General features: G+C 40.3%; 1 protein-coding gene across 6 annotated transcripts in view; it reads right to left on the reverse strand.

The window, feature by feature from the left end:
• DISC1 (DISC1 scaffold protein) overlaps positions 1-15,395 on the reverse strand; it is a 339,947-nt gene that overhangs the window by 23,655 nt on the left and 300,897 nt on the right. For all 6 annotated transcript variants that reach the window (XM_070229105.1, XM_070229094.1, XM_070229100.1 and 3 more), the window contains one exon: positions 6,066-6,342. In XM_070229105.1, coding sequence (XP_070085206.1) covers positions 6,066-6,342 — 277 coding nt within the window. Of the gene's footprint in view, positions 1-6,065; positions 6,343-15,395 lie in introns of those variants that run through there.

Here is a 15,395-nt window from a genome sequence, read left to right on the forward strand (position 1 = left end):
GAATTATTGTTTTTAAATGCCAGCGTTTAACCCTGGTTCTGGATGTTACCCTTTACAAGCAGAGCATGCTGTACCCTCTAGAATTTCATTCCAGGCCTCTCGCTGCTCCAAGCTAAAACAGGCAGGAAGATCTGATAACTAGCTTTTGCGGGACAAGAAGTTCCTGATTTTAACTGCCCTGGCCCCCAAGAGGCGAGTGCTTCAAACACAGCTTCAGTATGAGAGGTATGCTAAGGGGGCAGATTGGGAGTTCATTTCCCGGAAATGTGAAACCCAGGATTAAAAATCTCTCAGCCACTCAAAAGAAACCTCTGCACATTCGTTAGCTAAGCCTCCTATGTCACAAATGCTGGGTTAGCCCTTGCCATCCAGGTGGTGACCGTCCTCTGTCCATCCCTCAGTGTTCATCAGTGAAGGACAAGGAATTTCCAAAGTGAAAGAGACTCCAAGAGCCCGGAGGTTGTTTTCCCCAGAAGCACGGAACTATGTTTAATTAGGGGAAGAAGTGCCACGGTGAGACCCTGCAGCACAGAAAATGGTGCCATCATTTTCCAAAAGGAGGGAAAGCAGGCAGATCAGAGGAGTCCACTTCCTTCCCTTGGGCAGGTGAAGGAAGCTGACAAGCTGACGACGTTAATTAACTGAGAGAACCAGCGGGAGTCAGCCCATTGATGACAGTAGATGCCTCTCTTACCACCTGCCAGGTTGTCCTGCAGCTCTCCTCCCTCTCAGACTAAAGCAGGGACCAGACGGGCTGGGAGGAGCCCCTGTGAGCCTGCGCACTTCTGTTCCTATTGGTCGAGTTGTGTTTGCTTCTAAACCCTTTTATGCCAGTTGTACCTAAAATTCTAATTACATAATTCAAATAAATACTATGTAAAGCAATGAATTATTAGCGTGGAAAGGGAGTTCTTATCTCCATATAACTAAGTAGAAAATTTTGGAAAAAATAATATTTAAGAGAGGGAGAAGAAAAGACTGAGGATCGCTTTGCAAGCGCTCTTTAAATTTCCAGTCCACTTTAAAGAAACCCAAGCTGGGAACTGTAGATGATGCAGTATTGCTGAGGATTATGCCAGAAGGACCATGTGAAAAGCCAGACAGTAGACCTATACAAACCAAAAGTCTTGGTCCTCTCGAAAATGATTAGTAAATGAATACATGTGTTTACTGAAAAAAAAATAAAAAGGTTAAAATGCACATGTATCACTTTTTGTGATTCTCTGGCTTTTTAATTAATCAGTCAGGCACCAATCCCGACTGCATCCTCATTACTTCTACCGCTCTGCTCTTGGGATAAGACGGCTGGGTTTGCAGGACAAAATGCTAAATTGGAATGAAGGTACAACGTCTTATCACGCCCCAGCTCTTTATTTTCTTCCAAAAGGCATTAGACAAAAAGAGTAAAGCCAGCTGATAGGTAAGTGAGAATTTTCCCTGAGTGTTGTCTTCACAAACTCGGAGGTGAAAGAGCTATCAAGACATCATGTGGTCCAGGGTCTGCTCTTTTCACCCCTTTTCACTGGCAACTGATCCTCTGAGAGCTCAAGCGAGCCAGGAAGTGATAGAAAAGCAAGAATCCAGTCTGCACCAGCCAATACTGAAGAGGAAGCCCTTTTGACCACTGCAGATGTTTCTAGTATTAGAAATCAGTTTAAGATGGTGAGGACACACGTCTTCGCCATAGATCCCTTTCTCCAGCTTTCTTTTCACAGGAAATTGAGTAAAAAGGAATTGGGAGATATCAAAAACAATTTCTGGGGATGTATATAATGTAATAAACAAAGCTACACTGTCTGGTTGGCTAATTCCTTTCATCTCGGACATCTTAACACACTGGCTGCTCAAATATTGCGCGAGATGGCTCAGAGGTGCTTGTCCTTTTTTGGCCTCTTTTAGCCTCTTTTGGTGGCAGCTGCTGGCTCGGAAAGGAAGCAGCTGGGGTGAGAAGTTAGGGGAGAGTGACGCTGTCCAGGGAACTCGACAGGAGGGGAGCCCACTCGTAGTAAAAACAGAAAGCACCCCAGCAGGACAGGCTGCAGACAGGAAAGTAAGAATTACGCAGGTATTATGGCCAGAACAGCGAGTACAAAGGAGCAACTTCATAGCGGAGGAAGCTGGCTCACTGATTTCCCAAGCTCCTGTCTGGCCCCCGTGCAATTTCTATAATGTCTATAAAGCAGGGCCAACAGCAGCTGATTGTTGCCAGAGTCTGAGGAAAGGCTTGCAGGAGAGCTGTAATGAAACTGAAAAAGAAGAGGGTGCTTACAATTTGAGGAAGCGCGTGCTAAAATTGGCCCTTAGCCCTGTCGCTGACTTCCTCTGTAACAAAGCCCAAAGCAAATTACTTTGCCTTAATGGGCCCAGCTGTAAAATGGGGGAAATGGTGCTGGGCAGCCTGGCGGGACCGTAAACACAGCGAAAGCTGTAATTAATGACAAAGCACTTGTTATAACCAAGGACAACCCAAATGCATGGAACCACGTGGGCCGGATGAGCACAGCGAAGGTTTTGAAAATCCATCTCCCTATGGACCTCCACAAGAAGTCAGCAATTTTTCATGGAAGATTTGGGTTAAAAAGAAATTGACTGCCTTCAGGGCAGCAGGCTTCAACAGAGAAACCCGGGTGGGATGACCAGCCCCAGCTGGGAGCTCCGAAACAGACCCAACTCACAGCTGTAAAGCAAATAGACATTTTAGCCACCAGATAAATACCCAAGGACCCAGATTTCAGTGACTCCCTGAAAACCTAGGCAGGCAAACAAAATCACCTTCCTTGGTCCTCGATTCTCTGCACCTGCAGTAGTCTGCAATTCTCCATCCAATTCAAACAAGATTTCTCCTTTATTAAACCCTCCTTTTCTTGGATATCTTCCACTAATTCCACTGACTCATTGCTCGCTTCTGCTTCTTGGTAAAGGAAGCCAGGCATATTATTAAAAAATGTTCTTAGCGATACTTACGACTGCCCGAAAGAGTGATACACACACAAAAACAATTTAAAGTCTCTATTATGTCTGTGTCACTCACTTTTAGATGTATTATTTTATTTAAATCTTCACCACAACCTCACGAGACAGTGTTCACTATGCTCATTTTTTGGTTTTTGGGTTTTTTTTTAAGCAGGTAAGGAAGTATTGCCTGTATATGGCCTCAGAGCCTTGGGCTCCTTTCATCACGCTCTGCTGTCTGCTGATAAGACCTGAGCCAAGTGCAACTGAGTCCAACACCTATAACCATGCTTTTAAATAGGGAGATGGTAATTTACAGATTTGAGTCATTTTTGTGAAGTTATATACAGTGAAATTCACTCTTTTGGGTGTAAAGTTATAGATTTAGACACATGCACACAGACATGTAACTACCACCACAATCAAGAGACAGAAGAGTCCCACCAACCCCCCAAGTTCCTTCATGTCCAGAAAATATCCACCATCTTCACATTCCTGCCACTTAGGAATTCAAAAGATGCCCACCCTCCTCTGTGCATGTAAAGCCAGGAACAGCAACGCAGGAACTGCACACGGGACTGACGGGGCACAGGGCAGGAAGATGGCACTGAAAGCCTGCAAAGCTTTACAGTCCCCTCTGCTCTCCCCCAGCCCCAAGAGAGCAACAAAAACTACAGGACATCATCAGCGTTTCAGTTGGTGGCGAGGAGCCGGGGGCGGGTGGGGTGGTGGGCGGTGATGCTCCGTGGGAGGGCCTGGAGCTCAGAGAAGCAGCCACTGTGGCCTGTAGCTGTTCTGATCTCTTGGTCACAGCCTGGGCCTGTCCTCCCCAGAAACTTCAAGTACCATTCTATAATAAGGCTCCACTGTATTCATCCTTGACTCTGAATTTCCTACTTTTAGGCAAACATAGCTCTGTTTTCCTATAGCCAGCTTGGCAGGTGCTTGTTACGTTATGCAAATTGGCAGGTGCTTATAATTTTATGGAGGAAGAATAACCCTCCTACCCCTAGGAAAGTCATCCTCCAAGAGCCTGGAGGGACACATAGGCACAGTGAGGAGGGAAGGAAGGAAAGATGAAGAGAGGGAGGGAGGGAGGGAGGAAGGGAGTCGACCTCCCACATGCTGGAAACTGCTGAATCAGTCCTGACCGCCAGAGGTGTCCACTGTCCCAGCAGACCCCCTCACATACTGGCTTGGCTCCTGCCTGTCCTGTCACTGAGCTCCTGGGAGTCCACTTTGGAGAGCCAGCCCCACCTTCAAAGACTCACTCCAGGGCCCGCAGCTTCTTCCACTCAGGGCTCCTAGCCCCTTGCTTAGGCAGAACTTCCTTCCGTACCAGAATATTCTTTCAAGGCCAACTGCAACAGGTGGCAAGCCTTCAACACCTCTGCCAAGAGCAACACCTCGGCAGACAAAGGAGTTGAGGTCATCTACAGCTCAGTTTAGAGCCTGATTTCACGAGGCCAGCGGGAGTCCAGAGAGTGACAACAGCCTGCTTGCTCATAAGGTTATTCAATTCAAATATAGGACCAATATTCCAAGGGGTCCAGAAGGCAGCGACTGTAAGCACACGTTGTCAGCGAGTGCCTGCTCTGGAAAGACCAAGGTCCTGCAGGCAGGGCGGGAGGCAAAGGCCCCAGGAGGGGACACAGCTAACGTCAAATGTGAGACATGTAGCGACAGGTTCCTCCAGCCTCACCACGCCTTTATTTCCTTTCAATATTCAGAACACCTGGGAACCTGGCCAGAAAACAGCTCTAAAGTCTCCTGTCATGGCACTAAAATTGGGGGGAAAATCCCTAGGGCCCTTTCATCGAAAGGAAACGTGGTAGGGTTCCATGGGAAAGTGAGTGAGAGGAGGGGGGGGGGGGAGAGGAACCAGGGAGGGGATCCTAGAGCAGGGAAAGGCAGAGGAAGGGAGTGGAGGAGGGGAGCGTAGAGGAGGGGAGGGGAGTTCCTTTCTGTTAATCTAAATCAGCCTTGGGGTCAAGTGTTAAATAAATCCCACATTTTAATTTTTTTTTTTGAGGAAGATTAGCCCTGAGCTAACATCGGCCACCAATCCTCCTCTTTTTGTTGAGGAAGACTGGCCCCGAGCTAACATCCGTGCCCATCTTCCTCTACTTTATATGTGGGACGCCTACCACAGCATGGTGTGCCAAGCAGTGCCATGTCCACACCCAGGATCCAAACTGGTGAACCCTGGACCACCGAAACAGAACATGTGAACTTAATCACTGCGCCACTGGGCCAGCCCCTAATTGTTAACATATATATCACAAGCCAAGTTTTAAGCTTTTTTTAAAATGAAAAGAGCAGATGACAAACGTCCATTATCATCTTGTTCTGGCAAAAACAATGCTAGATATATATTTAGAGATGATCACTATATATATATTGATTATATATATATCTGAATGTTTGATTTTAATAAATAATGATATATTGTAAGATAGATTCTAAATATATACTTAAATATCATATACGACATATATAATACATAGTATATACAGTAACTATATGTTATAAATGACATATATAGTGTAGGCTATATATAGCAATCATATATTAGACTATATACTCTAACTCTAGCCACTAAATTAGACCAAAAATAGAACTATGTATGCCGAAAGTTTTTCTTTTTGCTTCTTTTTTTTAAAGATTGGCACCTGAGCTAACGTCTGTTGCCAATCTTCTTCCTTTTTGTTTTCTTCTTCTTCTCCCCAAAGCCCCCCAGTACGTAGTTGTATATCCTAGTTGTGAGCGCCTCTGGTTGTGCTATGTGGGAGGTGGCCTCAGCATGGCCTGAGGAGCAGTGCCATGTCCGCGTCCAGGATCTGAAGTGGTGAAACCCTGGGCCGCCGAAGCGGAGCGCGGGAACTTAACCACTCAGCCATGGGGCCAGCTCCTCTTTTTGCCCTTCTACATTTTCAACTTCTTCTATAAAAATTCTACATTATTTTGTAATCATATTCAAGAGCTATTAAAACTTTGGAAAGTTGGTATGGCTCAAGGCAAAGCCCGCCCAATATTTACTGCCCCCACTTGGAATGTGGCCCCAGAGCACCCCTCAGAGTAGGGCCCTGCTGAGCCTATGAGGATGGACAGACCTCTTTCTGTTCACTGCCAGCACAGTGAGGAGATGGGGTCAGGTAAGCCTTCCATTCTTCGAATGCCTGCAAAGGGGTCTTCCTCTCATCTTCAGAGTGGGGCCTGGAGGGGATGGCAGGAACGGTTGCACAGGTGGCTCCCCCTGAGTCATCCATCTGTCTCTCATCTTCTGCAGACAGGCTGCCCCTGGCCTCCCGGAGCTGCAGGCTCTGGATAAGCAGCCGACAAGCTTCCAAGTCAGCTTCCCACACTTTTCCAAGCAGCGGACACTTGCAGCTAAGAGGAAAGGGAAACAAAGGCATAAAAGTTAATTCATTGGCGTTTCATCAGACGAAGTCAATAGCTTGCCTACTTGGCTGAAAGTTAGCTAGTCATCATACAGCTAACAACTTAATTTTACATTGTCACAAATGATTTCAACCAGAAGTTTCAGAAAAGTCAAATTTGTATACAATCAAGTAACTGTGAAATAAGTATTGGTCTTTCTTAGCTACTTGGTCTGTAAGGACGTCCAAGAACCTGTGTACTTTCCCAGACTCAGTGGGCCAATACAACACAGCCCCCACTCATGTCTGTGCTCCAACCCTGCTGGTTTTCTTTAAGTCCCAAGACCTACCCAACTTTCCCTGGCTAAGTCCTTTTCCAGGTGGTATTTCATCTGCCTAGACTGTCCTTTCCCCACCATTTCCCCTTACCAACACACACTCACTCACGTAATGTAAATAAATGAAGCAGTGCAGGGCTAAGATAAACCGTAACAACTGATATTCAGCCTCAGTGGCAGAAAGCAATCAACAGGCGTGGACTGGCTAGTAGAAAGGACATATCCCTCTGCATGAAGTCCTTCATAAGCTCAAGCCAAGTGAAGCTTCAATTCTAACTAAAGAAATGTAGACTCAACGTTGACAAAAATTTTGATTTTTCTTGGAAGCCAAAAATCTGGGATTTTAAATGAAAATATTTTTTTCATACATCCATTCAGCTTCAGGTTGGATATTTTCTACACATTTATCTTCCATTCAATAATCTTTCCTTCTACTGTTTCTAATCTGCTATTCAATTTATCTACTCTGTTCTAAGTTTTAGTTACTTTGTTTTTCAGTTCTATAACTTTTATTTGATTTTCTTTTCTATATTTCAGTTCTCTGCTGAAATTATCCATCACGTCCTCTGTTTCCTTGAACATAATAATCATTATTTTAAAGCCTGTGTTTATAAATGATGAATACAGCAGGGAAAAGAAAAAATGAGATAGAAGCAATATTAGAAGAGAGATTAGCTAAGAATTGTCAAACATTGACAGAGGACATCAAACTACACACCTAGGAAGCACTACAATCTCAAAGCAGGAAAAATGAAAGGAAAAAACACACCAAGGTTCATCATAGCAAAACAACTGGACACTAAGGACAGAACAAAACTTTTATAAGCAGTCAGAGAAAAAAACAGATTCACTTCAAAGGATGAGTCATGTGGGTGACAGAAACGGTGGAAACTAGAAGACAGCAAAACAGTGTCTTAAAAATGCTGAAAGAAAATAACTGCCAATCTAGAAATTATACACTCATTTTCAATTTCCTTCAAAAATAAAAGAAAAACAAAAATATTTTCAGATAAACAAAAACTGAAATACTTCCTTGGCAGCATATCCGTAACGAGTCAATGATCCCAGCTGGAAGCAAAGACAGGCATAAAGGAATGAAAAACAATGGAAAGAGCAAATGTGTGGGTAAAACTAAGTGAATATGGATGCAAATAAAAAGCAATGATATCTTTTTCAGTCTAAAATATATGTAGAATTAAAATACGTGACAACCAGCACAAAGGGAAAGAGGGAGAAAAAAGAACTAAAACAGTCTCAGCTCTTCATGTCGTCCAGAAAGTAGTAAAAGTGCTCATTTACATTAGACTTCAAAATGTTAAGGACTCAGGGGCTGGCCCTGTGGCTGAGTGGTTAAGTTCGTGCGCTCCGCTGCAGGCGGCCCAGTGTTTCGTCGGTTCGAATCCTGGGCGTGGACATGGCACTGCTCATCAAACCACGATGAGGCAGCGTCCCACATGCCACAACTAGAAGGACCCACAACAAAGAATATACAACTATGTACAGGGGGTTTTGGGGAGAAAAAGGGAAAAAAAAATTTTAAATCTTTAAAAAAAATAAAAGAAAAATGTTAAGGATTCATATTGAATCCTTTATGGCAATCATAAAACAGAGAGGTTAAAAGAATGTATAACTGGAGGCTGTCCTGGTGGCGCAGTGGTCAAGTTCGCACGCTCTGCTTAGGCAACCCGGGGTTCACAGGTTTGGATCCCAGATGCGCACCTAGCACCACTCATCAAGCCACGTTGTGGCGGCATCCGCATAAAATAGAGGAAGACTGGCACAGATGTTAGCTCAGTGACAATCTCCTCACAAACAAAAAGAAAGAATGTATGACTGACATACAAATATGGGAGAAATTTAAAAAATTAAAAGTACTTAAGTATTGCTTTAATTAAAGCAATAAAGAGACACGAATGAACACAATAGAGACGGGAAAAATGGTAACACAAATATTTATACCCAAATATATTAGGAATTACATTAAATATCAATAGATAAATACTGTATTTAAAAGGCAAAGATTTTAGACCAGAATAAAAAATTGAAATCCAATAAAATGTTGCTTAAAAGAAACAAATTAAATATAAGGATACAAACAGGTTGCAAGTAAAAGGATGGAATGACATGTCATGAAAGCATTATTAGAGATAAAGTGTAGTGGGGAAAGGACAATCTTTTCAACATATTGTACTATGTTAATTAGATGTCACTATAGGAAAAAAGTCAAATCATGACTGCTGGCTCACACCATACAAAAACTAATTTCAGGTGGATTGTAGATCAAAATGTGAAAGACAAAACAATAAAACTTCTAGAATTAATACAGGATAATATCTTTATGACTTTGTAGTACTCGAAGATCTCTTAAACAGGATGTAAAAAGTACTAACCACAAAGGAGACAAAGGATAACTTTGACTTCATTAATATTAAGAACTATATTCATCAATAAAACACCATTGAGAGAATGAAATGGTAAGCCACAGAGTGGGAGAAATGATCTGTAAAACATGTAACCAACAAAGGACTGATTCCAGAATATAAATATAAACAGGACTCCTACAAGTTAGTAAGAAAGAGACAGACAATCCAGTTTTGAAAAAGGGCAAAGACTTGAACAGGCACTTTACAAAAGAGGACATCTAAATGGCCAATAAGTAACATGAAAAGATGATCAACACCACTAACCATGAGGAACATACATAGTAAACCACAGTGTGATGTACAACGCATCAACAAGATGGCTAGGATGTAAAAGCTTGATGAACCAAGTGTCAGAAAAGATATGGAGCTACTCGTCCTCTCATATACTGCTGGTGGGAGTGTACATGAATGCAACATCTTGAAATCTCTATGACATTGTACTCATGTTGGAAATATGTTGATCATACGATGCAGCAACGCAACTCCTAGGTACAGGCATACCTCATTTTATTGTGCTTCACTCTACTGTGCTTTGCAAATACTGTGGTTTTTACAAGACCCTCCAACAGCACAAAGATTACAACTCTCTGAAGGCTCAGATGATAGTTGGCATTTTTTAGCGATAAAGTATTTTTAAATTAAGGTACATACATTGTTTTATTAGACATAATGCTATTGCACACTTAATAGACTACAATATAGTGTAAACATACTTTTATATGCACTTTTATATATACATTGGCTTATATAAACCAAAAAATTCCTGTGACTTGTTTTATTGCAATATTCGCTTTATTGCAGTGGTCTGGAACCCAACCCGCAATATCTCCAAAGTATGCTCATTACATACTCAATGAAATGCATAGACAGTCAATTCTCATTATTCGCATTAGCTATGTTCTATAAAGTCACCACGAGCTCTGAATTAGTGGATACTGAGCAATCACTCCCAAAGGAGACATAGGGTTATGCTCCCATGAGCCTCTTGTCACGTTTTCATCAACCAGACAACATATAATCTTGTTTTATGTGTGTTTCTGCTTAAAGACACCTTATTTAATATATTTTGTTGATTCATGAACACTGAACTCATGGTCAACGGCACTATAACTCATGCCTGAACAAAGCTCATCTAACACCAGTATATTCTCCACAAGGCGCATCGCACCATCCTTGCACTTGGGAGCACTCGACAGCACTTCAGCACTAGACTGGGGGGGCATTTTAAACAGCAAAACCACCAAGAAAATACACAAAACTGCAAAAAACATGGCACTAAATAGACAGCAAAAAGTGCACCTATTTACAGGATGAGAACTGTGATGAGAAGACACAGTGATGCCTTGATCAACCTCAGCGGGGAACATGCACAGCGGGTGACTCAAATTTTGAGCCACTCTGTGCACATCCATGAATGACGGTGAAAGTTCTGCAGGTATTGATTTTGGGGTTACAAATAAATTCTAGCGAGCAAGCAAATTCACAAATACAGAATCCAGAAATAATGAAGATCAGCTGTAAATCTGATCATGCAACATTATTTGTGACAGCCAAAACCTGGGAGGGAAAACAAATGTCCAGAAACAGAAGAACAGGCAACTTGTGGAATATTCATTCATTAGAATGTCATACCGCAAAGAAGATGAGAAATTAGTACAGTCCACAACAACATGGATGAATCTCATAGACATAAGTTCAGGCAAAGACAAAAAGACAAAGGAGGCACTGTGATTCACTTATTTTTATATTTTAAAATATGCAAAACTAATCAGTGGTGTTAGAAATCTGGATAGTGGCTGCTTTTGGGAGAAGGAGGGTAATGACAGAGAGGCATAAGGAGGGCTGCTACTGTACTAGGAGTGTGTTATTTCTCAAGGTGGTGGGGATGAGTATGTTCATTTTGTGAAAATTCATCAAGCGGTACATTCATGCTGTGTGCACTTTCTGGGTATGGTATATGCCGGTCTAAAATAATAAAAAGAGAGAAAGAGAGAAGACAGATTTCCAAGCCAAGTCCTGGAGCAGCAGTGTGGGAATGGGGTCTGGTAACACGAGAAGCACCAATCTTTAGCAAGGAGCACTCAACTGGTATTTTCCAGCTTCCCAATTGTAGCCAGTCTGATAAGTGTAAAGTGGCATCTTGCTGTTTGCGGTTGTGTTTCTTCACTAGGATCGCTCCGTAGCCACTCCGATTTTCTTCTGTGAACTGTCTTTTTACATCCATTGCCTGTTTATTCCTTTCTTGGGTGCCCCATCCTCTTCCAAGAGCTTTTGTTGAAGGAAACACTTTATTGCCACTTCAATGTCTTTAGTTTTTCTAGTCTACTCAATTTTCTATTTCTTCTTGTGTCCTCACATTTTATATCTTTCACAGAAATCAATCCATTTTCTCCTGGGTTTCATATATATTGTAACTTTTGTTCATAATTTTTAAAATTATTTTTAAAATCTCTGCTGTCCATAGACATTTTTCCTTTTCATTCTGTTTTAATCATTGACCTCTTTTCTGATTTATCTTGTTCAGCCTTATCAGAGGTTTGCTGTCATCTTAACCTTGTCAAAGAACCGACTTTTGCTTTGTTTATCTCTGATATTGATTTCTGTTCTCTATTTCCTTGATTTCTGATCTTATCTTTATATTTCCTTTTTTATCGTTTCTTTGGATTTATTATCTTTGTACTAGCTTCTTCTGTTAAACTCTGAACTCACTTGTTTCCTTTCTTTTAGTTTCCTCTCTTACTATTTTAATTTTCTAATAAACGTATTTAAAGCTCTAAATTTTTGTCTGAGTAGTACTTAAACCATGTCCAACATATTTATTTATTATGTTTGTTTTCAAAATCTTAAATATTTAAAATATACAGAAAAATATGGAGAATAATTTAACAAACACTTGTATACCTACCATCACACTTATCAATTTTTTAATATTTTCCTGTAATTGCATCAAATGTTTTTTGAGAATTTACAACATTATTGTCCCACTAATTTTATAGTGTTTTCATTGTCTTTGCTCATGGTCACCTCTTTAACTCAAGAGCTATTTAGTAGTATGTTTTTCAATTTCTACATGGAAGATAATTCTTCAGCTCCCTTTTTGTTAGGTTAATATCTAACTTTATTGCATAATGGTCAGCAACATACTTTATAAAATTAATTGAGGCTTCCTCTATCACCTAGTAGTTGATTGCTCTTTGTAAATGTTCTATATGTGTCCAAAAGGAATGAGTGCTCTGTGCATTGAGTCCAAAGTTAAAGCCTATTATGCTATTAAAATTCTTATATATTTGCTTTTTTTTGGTGTTTCATCTACCAGTTTCTGAGATGAGTGTTTTAAACTTCCGACTACAATTCTTTTTTCTTTTTTTTTTCCCTGAAGAATATTCACCCTGAGCTAACATCTGATGCCAATCTTCCTCTTTTTGTGTGTGAGCCGCCACTACAGCATGGCCACTGACAGACGAGTGGTATAGGTCCACACCTGGGAACCAAACCTGGGCCACTGAAGTGGAGCACAACAAATTTAACCACCGGGCCACAGGGACTCACCTCCCTAACTACAATTCTTTTTTTTTTCTGGGATGAAGATTAGCCCTGAGCTAACATCTGTTGCCAATCTTCCTCTTTTTTTTTTTTTTTTTTTGGCTTGAGGAAGATTAGCCCTAAGCTAACATCTGTGCCAATCTTCCTCCACTTTATATGTGGGGCACCACCACAGCATGGCTGATGAGTAAGTCTGCACCCAGGATCTGAACCAGCAAACCCAGGCCACCAAAGCAGAGTGTGCAGAACTTTAACCATTTGGCCATAGGGCCAGCCCCCTACAATTCTTGATTCTTCTATGTCCTTCCATAGTCTTTTTGGTTGTTTTATGTATTTCAGATTATGATGTTAGTTGCATGTGTTCCAATCATTACATTTTTGACTGCTTCTTTTCAGTATATGATGCTCTTCTGTGTTGATATGATATTTTAGCCTTAAAATCTATTTTGTCTGATATTATAATTGTCACTCCAACATTCTTTTCAATTTTTCCTAGCTTATATATTTGCCACCTTTTATTTTCAACTTTTTTACATAGTTTTTTCAAAAATGAATCTAATACAAAACATTTTGGTGAATTTTATAAAAATCTATTCTGGGATTTTATGTTTGGGATTGGCAGATTTAACCCAAGTATTCACAATTACTATAATTATTATGTGATTGTTGCTGTTTTTCTGATTTATTACAACAAAGAATTTCAATTTTTTGATTTTTGTGTCTCTATTTCATCTTTCCTAACTTTCTTTTTCTTTTCATTGAATTCAAATACAGTTGTGAGAAGGAATACAGAGAGATCCCATATACTCTTTCCTCAGTTTCCCTCAATGGTAACACTTTGCAAAACTATAGTACAATATCACCACCATGGAATTGACATTGATACAACCCACTGATCTTATTCAGATTTCCTCTCATTTGTGTGTGTGTGTGTCCATAGTTCTATACATCTTTATCACTTGCGTAAGTTCATGCACCTACCAGCCCATTCAAGATACAGAACGATTCCACCACATGGGGATCCCGATGTCCCATTTTATAAACATACTCACCTATTTCACACCCTGCCCCCCATCCCTAGCCCCTGGGAATCACTAAGTCTGTTCTCCACTTCCAAAATTTTGTCATTTCAGAAGTGTTATATAAATGGAATCACAAACCATGCAGCTTTTGGAATTGGCTTTTTCCATCCAGCCTAGGTCCCTGGAGATTCGTGCACCCGTAGTTTATTATTCCTTTTAATTGCTGAGTAATATTCCACGCGATGTTTGTACCACACTTTCTTTAACCATTCACCTGCTGAAGGACGTCTGTGATGTTCTGAGTTGGGGGATATTATGAGTACAGCTGCTATGAACATTTATGGACAGGATTTTGCATGAAATAAAATTTTCACTTCCCTGGAATGTCCAAGAGTACAATTGCTGGGTTGTATAGTAATTGCATATTTAGTTTTGTAAAAAACTGCTGAACTGTCTTCCAGAGTGGCCATACCATTTTACATCCTCACCTGGAATGTATGAGCGATCTAGTTTCTTTGCTTCCTCACTATTCGGTGCTATTACGTTTTTTTAAGCTATTCTGATAGGTGTGCAGTCATAGCTCACTGTCGTTTTAAGTTGCATTTCCATCGTGTATAACGATGTTGAGTATCTTTTCCAGTGTTTATTCGCCATCTGCATATCCTCTTCAGTGAGATGTCTGTTCATGTCTTTTGCTAAATTTCTAGTTGTATTGATTTTTCTTTAACATTTAGTTTTGAGAATTCTCCGTATATTCTAGACTACAGTCCTTTGTTAGATATGTGGTTTGCAAATATTTTCTCCCAGTCTGTAGCTCGTCTTTTCAACCTCTTCACACAAGATTTTGCAGAGCAAAAGTTTTTTACTTTAATGAAGTCCAGTTTATCAATGGTTCCTTTCAATGAATCGTGCTTTTAGTGTCAAGTCTTAGAAATCTTTCCCTAACCTTAGACTTACTCCTACTTTTTTTTCCAGGGGGATTTTTACTTTCATATTTTACAGCTAAGTCCATGGTCCATTTTAAGTTAATTTTTGTATAAAGTATGAGATTTAGGTCACAGTTCATTTTTTTACCTATGCATACCCAAGCAATCTCTCCAGCACCACCTGTAAAAACTCTACCCTTCCTCCATTGAATTGCTCTTACATCTTTGTCAAAAATCACTTGACATATTTATGAGGATGTAATTTTTAGGATTCCATCTTAATGTATTTACAATATTTTGGATTATATCTCTTTGAATAGCTTTCATAATAGTCGCCATGTGTATTACAATATACATATGTGAGATTAAAATCTACTGGGATTGACATTTTACTATTTTGAGAATATGTGTAAACCTTACTTCCATTTAGATCTCTCTACCTTCCCCATTTTTAAATATCATTGTCTTAAATATCAATGGTGTTATAATTTTTGTTTTAATAATCAAATATGTTTTATAAAACTCATAAGAAAAGTCTACTGTACTTCTGCTCTTTCCATTTTTCTGTCTTCTTTCCTGAAGCTCCAATTCTTTCTTTTATCATTTTCTTCCTGTTTCAAGAACTTCCCTTGGCTAATCTTTAATGTCCTATCAAGAAATACATAGTTTCCTTCATCTGAGAATTTCTTTATTTCCTCTTTGTTCTTGAAGGATAATTTTGCTGGATATAGAATTCCAGGTTGATTCTTTTCTTTCATCACCTGAAAAACGTGCCATTTCTTTCTGGCTTTCATGGTTTCAGATGAGAAGT

Source organism: Equus caballus, chromosome 1 (genome assembly GCF_041296265.1).
Source record: "Equus caballus isolate H_3958 breed thoroughbred chromosome 1, TB-T2T, whole genome shotgun sequence".
Lineage (NCBI taxonomy): Eukaryota > Metazoa > Chordata > Mammalia > Perissodactyla > Equidae > Equus > Equus caballus.